The sequence below is a fragment of the Diadema setosum genome, chromosome 16 (assembly GCF_964275005.1).
Source record: "Diadema setosum chromosome 16, eeDiaSeto1, whole genome shotgun sequence".
NCBI lineage: Eukaryota > Metazoa > Echinodermata > Echinoidea > Diadematoida > Diadematidae > Diadema > Diadema setosum.
The window spans coordinates 31851941-31863348 of NC_092700.1; the positions used below are offsets into that span (position 1 = coordinate 31851941).

The following is an 11408-nucleotide window of genomic DNA, read 5'->3' on the forward strand; positions in this document are numbered from 1 at the left end:
CCACTTCCCAGAAAAATTATCATAGCTTTGTCATAAAATTCATAAAAGGAAAAAGAAAAAAAAAATCATAAAAAGCATGGAGTCTCCTCTACAACTTTGTTCATTACATGCCTAGCATAAACATTTCCATGAAAAGTTACATGGCTTTTTGTTTTAAAAACAGAAAGTTTTCCAAAAGTTTGTGTGTCTCAGAATAATGTGGCACACATGGGGTTTGCACCATGGCACACAAAAACTTCAGTGACAGAGTTTAGAGTCTTACTGCAACTTAAGAGAAAGAGCATAATAAGTGCTAGTGTATCCCAAATGCCTCCTGACCTAATTTCTGAACTGATTCTGTCACTACTCATTGTAGTCATTGATGTTGATAGAAAGGCCAATCTTAATTTAAAGGGCTCTAGAAAAAAACCTCATTACCACAGTTGGTAATATCTGAATGTTATATTGCAACTACTCCATCTAAGCGATTATTAATGTATCAATTAATAAAGAAAAAGAAAAAAAAAAGACCAAGTCAAGCATGTTTCATAGTGATTGTTTTACTTGCTGCAAAACATAACTCACCTGACATCGGTTGGTTCTACTCTCACTTTATCATAGACTTCAAAGTTGACCTTTGCACTGTTCAGTGACTCCAGCACGACATTCATGATGGGTAGGCTAGCTATCTGTACTCAACCAAGAATAATGCATACAATTTGAAGAATAAGCTTAAGTTTGAAACCAACTCACTGCCAGTGTGATAAGTAATTGTAAACTCTTAATGATAATCACTTTTGGTGTGTGGAGACAAGAATATCATAGAGAGAAAATGACTGTTTGAATGTAAAGACCTGCACTTGTGATGAACCCTTTGACTATCTTAACTCAGTCAAGGTGTTAAAGCATGTGTGTATTCTGTAACACTCTCGAGTCAGAACATGAGAAATTTCGCATCATCTACTGATCATTTCAGAGCATTTTGAGTCGGGAAAGAAAATATTATTACTAGCACTCAAAAACACAGAATTTAACAAAATAATAATTATGTTGTATGTACGGGGAGAAAACAGATAGAGTTAGCTTCGTCCACATATGCATGCAAGCATCAAATGTGATATTTTCAGAATAGCTTTACTATCAACCTTCAAGGATGGTATAGGTTGAGAAGGGGCTTCAGTTTTCATACTTCTTTTGTGAGATAATGAGAAGCCTCTTATGAAATGTTACGGAGCATACAATTGTAAGAGGAATTGAAAGTTATTTGATGAAGACTGGTTTTGGAATGGTTAAGATATCCCAATGCAAAGAGATCCTTATAGAAGGTAGGACTACTTTTTATTAGGACCAGATTGTTATACTTTGTTTTGGATATCTTGCAGCCATTAAAAAAACAATTTTCATCAAATAAACTTTGAAATTCTCTAAGAATAGTATGCTCTTCACCATTTGAAGTGATTTCTAATGATCTCGCAAAAAGTTAAAATCTGAATCCCCCACCTCAACCAAAACCGTACCATACCTTTAAGGACCTGGTATGGTGGGAAAACAAAGTTGGCATGATGGAATATCTGCATTCATTTCCCTCTAACTAGGCAACATTTGAAAACTACAACTAGCGCAGGCCTGCCAGAATAGAACTTCCCATCAGTAGGTGGGTCTTCATCAGCTCGAGTTTGAAGAATAGCGCACTTACATGTATGGGGATCAGAGAAATAAGCCCGAAGTCAGCTGAAATGTGCAATCGCCTCTTCACCAGCTCGAGCTTCATACAGGCACGGTCGGGTTTATAAGCTCGATACTGGCAAATGCGCACTTAAACCAACAGTAGCAGCGCGAACACACTCTGACCCGACTGCCTACGTTCCTGCGTGGTGCGCAACGCATGCAGTGCCAAAGTTTAAGCTCGCGCTGATAAAGACGCGTTAAGATTAGCGCGCTATTTTGAAAATTAGCTGGCTATTCCGCAAATAGGTCCAAGATTTCTTTGGCTTATCTTCCGATCGGAACAGCGCTCTATTTTGGTCTTCATTGCAAAATTAGCGGGCTATTTTCTGATTGGGCTAATTCTTTGGATCAGAAATAGAGGGCTTTTCTTCAAGCTCGAGCTGATGAAGACCACCTAGTGACTACGTGCACCGAAGCGTATGCTCATCAGTAATGTCTGACTACTGTCAAGATTCTCTGGCTGCGTGTGCACTTGCACAGAGATCAGTGATAAAGCCTTATGTTGTACACAATTTGCTCTGGACAATAAAATAAAACATTTTCATTTTCCCATCAAGTATATTTCTAATCATGCATGCACTCTTGATACATTTGCTGTCCTCAATTATGCAAAAAAGAGAAATTTTATGGAAGTTTATGCACAGGGAAAATGGGAAGGTGAACCCGCATGCTCCATCATGGAGGTGTCAGTTTGAGATTGATTTTCCACAACTTCAAGAAACCATAATTTTCTGATTGTTTTAATCAGAATTTGCTCAAGCTTTCACTGTCCTGCTCCTACAATCTTTCTCTTTCTATTCACACAAACTGTTTGTTTGTTTGTTTGTTTTTAGGAGGACTTTCCCTTTCATGGGAGACAAAAATCTTCTCTTTAATAGGAAAGGGGTTAAATCATGAAAAAGATACCAGTGGGTGTGGGAAACTTACTGTCTTATCTGTCATGACGCAAACATTCTTGGCTCCCATGAATTCAAAGTCCTGAAATACAAAACAAGTAAGTGACATCACACATCAACACAATCACCCTGTCCAAAATCTAAAAGAAAGAAAGAAAAAAAAAGCCAAATGCACAGTACGGTGGGAGTTTCCACTTAAAAGAAAACATGATGTGATTCTAATTTTCCCATATTTCAACAAATCTTTGTAATTATTGAATCGCAACTGCATTTGCAATTTGATGCAGTATTTGGTACCCTGGGGTACCAAATGAAAATTCGCCATTTTGTTGAATTAATTATTTTTTTTTCAGCGCTGTACCCTGGCTTACCAAAAAATGTGTCAAAATACTTTTTAGTATTATTATGCACAAAAATGTTTTCTCATTTGTGATTATGCATCAATTAATGCATGCAAGTGTACTTCGAAAAACACCTATATGGTGCTAGTTCATTGCGACGACTTTGCCGTATCCGAATTCAGAATCGGCGTGTCTGAATTCGGATACGCATTATAAATAATGGGCATGAGATGGCGCTATACAACACGGTACCCCGGGTTACAACAGTACCCCGGTGTACGGCGTGCCGAATCATTTGATTAGCTGATGATGTCATGACCACAGAAGTATTCCACTGACCTTAGATACATAAGTCTTCACCTTGCTCTCTTTTTGCCATAAGATATATAAAGTAGGTGCATTGGCACCAATGGCAGCATAAAGATTGGTTCAATAATAACTTAGTGACTATGACTTACACTACAGGAGTAATGGTGTTGCAGTTGCTCCATAAATGACCCAAAACATGATTGTTATAAATGTTCTTTTGTTTTCATATTTCACATCAAATTTTGATGGGCCTTTTAGTCTGTCATTCCGTGTGTCTGATTTCACACAATCTTGAACGTGGTTGTGGAATTAGACTTGCACATGTTTAAAGGGACTATGCAATGCAAATCCAAGCTGACTTGTATTGATTCATATTAATTACCCATATCATGCTGATGTTGCCAGCACAATATAATATGACACCACCCCCCCCCCCCCGCAAAACAAAAAAAAACAAAAAAACAACCTTTCAAACCAAGATTCTGTAAATGACATCATCTGCCAATCACTGCAAAGAACTAATATGATAAACAAAAGACATTGGAATGTGCCTTTCCCAAGGCTGAGCTTGCATGTTTCCCTGCAACGTCATTTGTCAATCATACTATGACTATAAACTGGTAGTTACATAGACTCCGTTTACAGTGCGGGGCCGGGCTCGGCCGCGGCTCGGCCGCGGCTCGGCCGCGGCTCGGCCGCGGCCGATTCCGGCCTCAATTGCGCGGCCGAGCCTCGCAATTTTGTCCGTTTACACTGCTGGGCTCGGCCGCGCTTTTGATTCAGACCTTTCAATATTTTGTCGTAGTGGCGCTCTGCTTGTAAACAAACGCAATTTGGTATTGTCTGGTTTTCAGACCCTTTGCCAATTGAATTCCGTGGCGACGAAGTCGCCGTTCGGGCAAAGGCCTTTGCCGAAGGAAAAAATCCTTTGCAGGACAAAACCACCTTAAACTATACTAGTTTTCCACGTTGAGGGGGTTAATATCCTGAATAGCGAAAGATACAGGCAGAAGGTTTGGAAGCCAGACTAAAATTGGCCGCGCAATTGGCCGCGCATTTGGCCCAGTTTGCGTTTACATCAAGAAGAGGCCGGGCTCGGCCGCGGCTCGGCCGCGGCCGAGACCACCTCCAGAGCGAGGCCAAATGCGAGGCCAATTTTGGCCTCGCATTTGGCCTTTTGCGCGTTTACACTGAAGCGGGGCTGGGCTCGGCCGCGGCTCGGCCGCGGCCGAGCCTCGCACTGTAAACGGGGTCCAAGATACAGATCAATGTAAACATCAGTGTCCTAAAAGGAAATTCAGTCTATACATGTCACTGACAGAATCTTGGTTTGGAAGATTTCTGGTGGGTGTATCCAAGTAACCTGAAGAAAAATACTTGAAATTATGAAAATATGGCATGCATTTAGACATTCATTTGGCCAATAAGTGATGATGTTGGTATTATGAATCAATGCACATCAATATGAATTTTTATTGCATTTATCAAATTCCTCTGTATTGACATAATTCTATATATCTCAACTCCTTTAATACAGATCAATGTAAACATCAGTGTCCTAAAAGGAAATTCAGTCTATACATGTCTTCTAGTATATTGCATTGCACCAAGGAAATCAAACGCATTTTTTAAAATACTGTACAAGGCATATACATTGTATTTAGGGAGTCTAATTTTTTGCAAATCAGGACTTCCAAACAATTTCAGAGGAGATTAAATTCACATTCTTTGTGTACAGTACTGAACAATGAAATGTATGCAGGCATTATCCATTCACGTCAGAATTAGACAGATATTTTCATGTGTTTTTAAATTTGCGAACAGCACCTAACTTGCCAGATTCAAGAAAATACAAGCCTCATAAAATGTTAGGCCCAAGATTTCATAGGCCCAAGATTTCATGTGACACCACCAACAGAACACACAGCTTGGATTCAGGCATTTGATCCCTCAAGCAAACACCGTAGAAAATGGAACACATCCCACCTACCGAATCTACGGACCTGCAAACATTTCCACCAATCAAAAACAAACACCTTGGAAAAGAGGAACACAGTGGCGGAGCGGTCTGTGGTCTGCCTTGAATTTTTCACTCTGAAAGCTGTACATGTGTCATGTAAAGTTGAATTCTTTTATAAGAGGGCTAAAGGGATGACTCCACAAATTTTTATAAGGGTTAAGGGCTGCTTCAAGCAAATTTATTTGCATATTACTTGAAGTCGGAATGCATGCTTTTGAAGTTGCTATGTTAAAAGCCTGTAAAAAACATGAAGTTATTGCTGCAAAAATTTACACTTACAACAACTGTGAAAATATATCACTTACCCCTTGAATTCTGACTAGACATTTCAACTCTAATCCAGATAATGATTTAGTTTGCTTGTGGAAGAAAGTACTGTCTGCACATGTAAGAAAGAACTTGTTATCTGGAAAGCATACCATGTGGTTTTCCAGTTAATATTTTTCTTGCTAACATCAGCACTAGAAGTACAAGAACTTTATCGGTACTTACCATTCCTACTTCTTGTGTGACACCATTCCCGAATCTTATATTGGAGCATGCCATCTAAACAAGACACGTCAAAATAATAACAGAAGTTGAAAACTGGGCTGCCAACATTTACAAAGGTCTCAAAATAGAGGTCTTGTCATTCCGGAATGTACACTTTTACAGCATGTATGTACAACATGCTTGTAAACAGGTGACAATTATTCTCAAATCATTATGACCTTTGGTCATATCCTTCTGCCGAAGAGATTTAATCTTTAAGGAAGCCTTGACTGTAAAACCGGGCATTTTTATGCCCGGTTTTATACAATACCACTGTAGAATAGTACGATTAATTTTCAACATCAAATGCACATGAAAACTGAGAATGCCCATTGCTTGGCTTTAACTGTTTGCCTTTTTGTTCTATACCTCTCTTTCATTTTGTTTTATGCAACAGTTCTTCGGAGCAAAATCATGACCGAGTCCATCGCAAAATGGCTTCTCAAAAAGCAAGATTTGAGAAGCCCGGGAGGAGAAGAGAAGGCAATAATGACAGAAGTGTAAGATTTGTAAAGGCTCAATACCGAAATTATTATCTAAGGGCTACATTAGAAGAAATGAGGGTAGTTGCATCACCTCAAAGGCATAATCTGGCTGCTCTGAGGCTGTGGAGCAAGCCTTCCGTGGAATGCGGGAGCCTGGCTGCGCCATGGCGATGCCACCTCCAAAAGCCTGGGAGTGGGCAGGGCAGCTGCACCTGTAAGTAGCAATGGTTAAACACAAACAGTCACAAGGAATCACGCATCTCTTTAACATGCCTTGATTTTTGTAAATCATCCCTTACTTAATGCGAGTAATAAGAGACAACTAGAAATGTCGCTATGGCGACCGGTATGCCTCCGCCATAATGCAATGGTTCTCCGAATAGGTCTATAGCACAATGTCTTGACAATGTGTGATGACAGTTTTACATAACTGGCAAAATATTAAAATGACAGGTTTGTCACAAATTCATTGAATTTTCACTTTACTTGAACTAGGTTTAATTGGATGAATATGGCTATACTGTCTAAAGAGTGCAGGTATTTGGGGATTTGAGGATTTGTACCAAACTTTATAAGTTTAAAGAAGAAATGAAATTTAGCGCTTCCACTTGACCTTTGACCTTAAACCTTTTGGTAAGAAACTTCCAAGAGAATCTGTATTGGGTAATACATGCATACACTAAGTTTCAAGAAAAAATCCTGCAGGCATTGCACAGATAAGAGGGAAATAATGATATTTTGATGAGTTGACCTTGACCTTTGACTCCCTGACCTTTGACCCATGACCCCTAAATTCCCTACATGATCACTACCAGTCAGTACATGCATCCATGAAGATAAGGTCTTGAAATATTTTTGAGATATGGAGAAAAAAAGTGAAATTTTAACATTTTCACTTGACCTTTGACCCTTGACTTCATGACCCCAAACTCTCTCTGTGGAATCTTTATTTGGTAGTTCATGTATACATCAAGTTTCAAGAAAATACCTCCAGGCATTGCACAGATATCTATAGGGGGAAATAGTGAAATTTTGAGCATTTGACCTTGACCTTTTGACCTTTGACCTTTAGCATGTGCACCAAAAAAGTTGATAGGCACTACTTTGCCCACTCGTAACATGCCAAGTTTCATTATGATACCTCTAATGGTTTTTAAGATACGCTGTCCACAAAACTGATTATGGACCGAAGGACGGACAGATGGACAGAAGGACGGACGGAAGGACGGACGGACAACCCGAAAACATGCCTCCGGTGACACTTTGTGGCGGAGGCATAAAAACACCGTAATACAGAATTTGTGACATCACTTAATAATTACATTCTAACACTGTCATTTGAAAGGCCCCTAGTACTTCTTTATGCCACACAAAAAAAAAAAAAAAAATAGGATCTGGCTTGAAGGGTCCAGGGTCAAAAATGGTAATGTTACTGTCATCTATTTTGGGCCTGTTAAGGAGGAGATGTAGCCTAAACCTTTGTTTTTTTCCATGTGAACAGTGACATCATGTCTAATGGGGTGACTCTGCCAGACAGCCAGTGATGAAAATCCAAAAATCAGGTTTTAAGAGTTACGGGTAGTCAACTGGGTAGTAGTAACTTGTTAGAACTGAACCAATCACAAAGTCTCACAGTTGGGCCCCATTATGAGCACACTAGCACAGTAGATCAAAGGATACAATTCTGTGTAGGTCTATGTTCAGGCAAAGTTGGACAAGTGCTACCGGTATTGAGTAGCCTCTACAGTAAAAAAGATGTCAAAAAATGGGCTGTATTCTGAGCAACTGCTGACAGTGCTGTTTGTCGCGGGTTTCCATTGTAACAATTGAATAATGTTGCATAGACTCTATACCTGACATCAGTTACATGTAGGGGCAAGCATGGTATTACCGGACGCATTGGTATTACCGGACACGCACATTTTTGCGTACTAATGATATTCTGTACGCGCGAGACTTCGTAGATATGCCTCACAGAACTTTGGGCCGAATGCATAAAACAAGCAATTGCTTGTAAGCAATTGCTTCAAGTGAAAGCACAAGCTCGTCTAGCAAAAGGTCTAGCTCAAGCAATTGCTTAAATCCATATGCATAACCTTTTGCTTATGCTAATACCTTTTGCTTGTCCCGCACAAGCAATTGCTTGCGTTTTCAACAAAAGGGACGTCACGCCTGTGCGAACACAAGAACAAAGGCGAGTGTGGCAGCATGTATTTGAAAGGGCATGTCTGTGTGGAAACTTTCCTGACATAGCAGAAGAGCTATGAAATGCACACACAGGCACATACACACACATCTATACACACACACGTATTACTGGCTGATTCCCATCACTGCAGCTTACAGTAGCCCGGATCTGCCAGATCGCACGCGGAGAGGGGTCTCCTTGCTCTCCACCGAAGTCAGACATCCTACCTGTTTTTCATCACATTTTGCTTGCTAACCACTGGAAATTCCTGTTGTTGAAATGAAAAAAGTTTCTTACCCTACTTATGAGTAATTTCTTGTAGATCTATACCACTCCTTCACAAGTGTGGTCTTTCTTTCATAAATATGAAAAGGATACTTAAAAGGGTACGTTCCGGTTAAGCAAAAGCTCAAGCTCATTTTACAGAGCTTGGAAAATCGTAAGCAATTGCTGGCAAGAACTAGCAAAAGGTATGTTTTATGCATACGTTTTTAAGCAAATGCTTGGTCTCTAAGCAATTGCTTGTGATTGCTAGCAAAAGCTTCTGCTCGCAAGCAATTGCTTGTTTTTATGCATACGGATTCGAGTAAAAGGCTAGCACAAGCAATTGCTAGCGTTTATGCATTCGGCCCTTTGTGTGGACCGAAATCGCAAAAAATGCCACATAAAAATGTAAAAACACGAAAAAATTCACATTTTACCTCAAATTTATAGTTGAGTGACCCGCACCTCGAGATAGCTAATATTTATGCATGTTTGAATCACATTTCGCGACTGAAATTCTATGAAATCCCACTCACATACAGGAAAAATGCTGAAGATTCCAATAGAACCAAAAGTTCACTGATCGATATCGGAAATTTGTAGCTATTGTCCTCAAATGCGAACGATGCGGAATAGTTGTGCGCTAAGGGGCCCGCAACTCATCACCCGCGCGTGCAGCTCCCATAGACAAAGCATGTAAACTAGAAGTAGAGTCTAACCAGTTGTCGATTTGTTCACAAGGTTTTATTCTGTGAACTGTTTGAAATGTTCAAGACAGACATTTTACCGTAAAATAAGAAATTTTAGCCTCATTTGCCAATTTTTTCTTTGTCATCCGCTCAGTGATAATGTGTACGATGATTTGTGGGATAAATTGTGATTCTTACTTACTTACCTGGTACTTACTTAGAGTTTACTTGGAGTAAGTGATTCTTGTGCAAGGATTAGGTGCAAAAGATGTCGATTCACTGCGAAAATCGTGTCCGGTAATACAATGCGATTTTGCACCACGCAAAAAGACAACTTTTGCAGAGGGTTATCATTATGTTTGAAGTATATTTTCTAAAAATTGGAGTGAACAATTGACATCAGTTGGCTGAATTCGTAATTTCCAGGAGTCTGTGAATAAGTGATGTTATTTTTAGCCCAAATTTCTTCCTCTTAGTACGGAATTCAAAGCCACGAAAGAAAGCGTCCAGTAATTGGATGTGCCACCCATACATAGTATAGTATAGTTCTCCACTCTTTTGTGTTAATTTAGGACTAAATTAGTAAATAGTAAATAGGAGGTTGGAAAATAACATGCCATTGGCGTAATATTTTTGCCACGAGATAATTTCTTTGTGACTAGACCTATAGAGTCTAGCACACACAGGGGAGGACACATCAGTTAGCTGGAGCTGGAATATGCTCATAACATTACCAGATCAGGGAGGTGCATGAGCCATGACACACCTGTCACTCAGCTCAGTCTTGGTCTAAAGCTCACTAAATTTACACACCATACAGCCACAGGGAAAGGAGCGGAGCTTCGTGGCTTCCTTTCCTTCAATTTCTGAGGTGGGTTTAACCATTTATTGCAACTACCGCGTAAAAAGACATGAATTCACACATTAAAATAGTACACATTAATCTAACAGTAACACGAGATAGCTAGCTCGTTGATCGTACGACTTGGAATCTCACATTTAACCCACATGTATTCTTTCGTACGACAAGGTCAAGGTGCATTACGAGTATAAATCAGCCTACTCACAGGCCGTCAGTCAGTGATCAGAGTGACAGAGCTCCAGAGCTCGCCACCACTCACTAGATCACAACAACTAACCGTTAGCTTGAAAGTGCCACCAAGAAATTTCAATACATGTCCAATTATTGAAACTTTACTTACGATGCTTTACCAACATCTTGCATTAACCTCAACACCCGAAGAGATCGACTAGATGCCATGATTGAATTTAAAATCGGTCTACACTGTATTCGGTGTTGTGTAGGGCAGATCCCTGCAGACTCGTTCGTACGTAGATAGATGGGTCGAGAGCTAGAGGCAACCGATCACCTGTAGTTTGACGAAGTCACTGGTATGGTTGTACACAAAATTCACGTGAGGAGTAAACAAATCACATGTTGCACGTTGCACCTGCTAGCGCTAAGATGCTCTGACATCCGCGCGTGCATCGTACAATCAATCGGGGGAAACGCCAGTTGCACTGCCAGTAGTTCATGTTCCAGACGTCTATGTACCGGATAACAGACTGAGAGACATTACTCATACGGCCTGGGCAGGAGCCGCCCATGGGGGAGGGAGGGAGGGCTCGTGGGGGGTGGGGGGGGGGGACGGGGAACGTCCACGGCTTTCCGAAAGGTCCTTTTTGTTTTTGTTTTCACATTTCAGGTGTGCCACATTAAAAAAAAAAAAAAATGGTCCACCTTTTATTACGATCAATTTGCTTTTGGATATCTCAGCCTTTCCCGCGGGGCCATTTCAAAACTGATTTTCATCAATTACAATAGGGCCTAGGCCCTATAATAAATAGCAGGCCTATTCACAATATGGAATCAGAAATTGATAACACTGAACTGAACGGAACCTACAGACAAACGAGAGTAGCCCTATGTATAATGGGACCAATGGAAATTAGACTAGTAATTGGCCGAAATGGTGTT

The 11408-nt window shown here is 40.3% G+C and overlaps 1 protein-coding gene across 1 annotated transcript in view; it reads right to left on the minus strand.

Annotated features, from left to right (window-relative positions):
• LOC140240239 (hydroxyacid-oxoacid transhydrogenase, mitochondrial-like) overlaps nucleotides 1–10752 on the minus strand; it is a 38521-nt gene extending 27769 nt beyond the window's left edge. Inside the window, exons 1-5 of the mRNA XM_072320029.1 lie at nucleotides 10633–10752; nucleotides 6381–6501; nucleotides 5766–5819; nucleotides 2635–2685; nucleotides 565–668 (exon numbers count right to left, since the gene is read on the minus strand). Of these exons, the coding sequence (XP_072176130.1) occupies nucleotides 565–668; nucleotides 2635–2685; nucleotides 5766–5819; nucleotides 6381–6501; nucleotides 10633–10691 (389 nt within the window). The 5' untranslated portion in view covers nucleotides 10692–10752. The remainder of the gene's footprint in view (nucleotides 1–564; nucleotides 669–2634; nucleotides 2686–5765; nucleotides 5820–6380; nucleotides 6502–10632) is intronic.
• Between the last annotated feature and the right edge of the window lie 656 nt (nucleotides 10753–11408).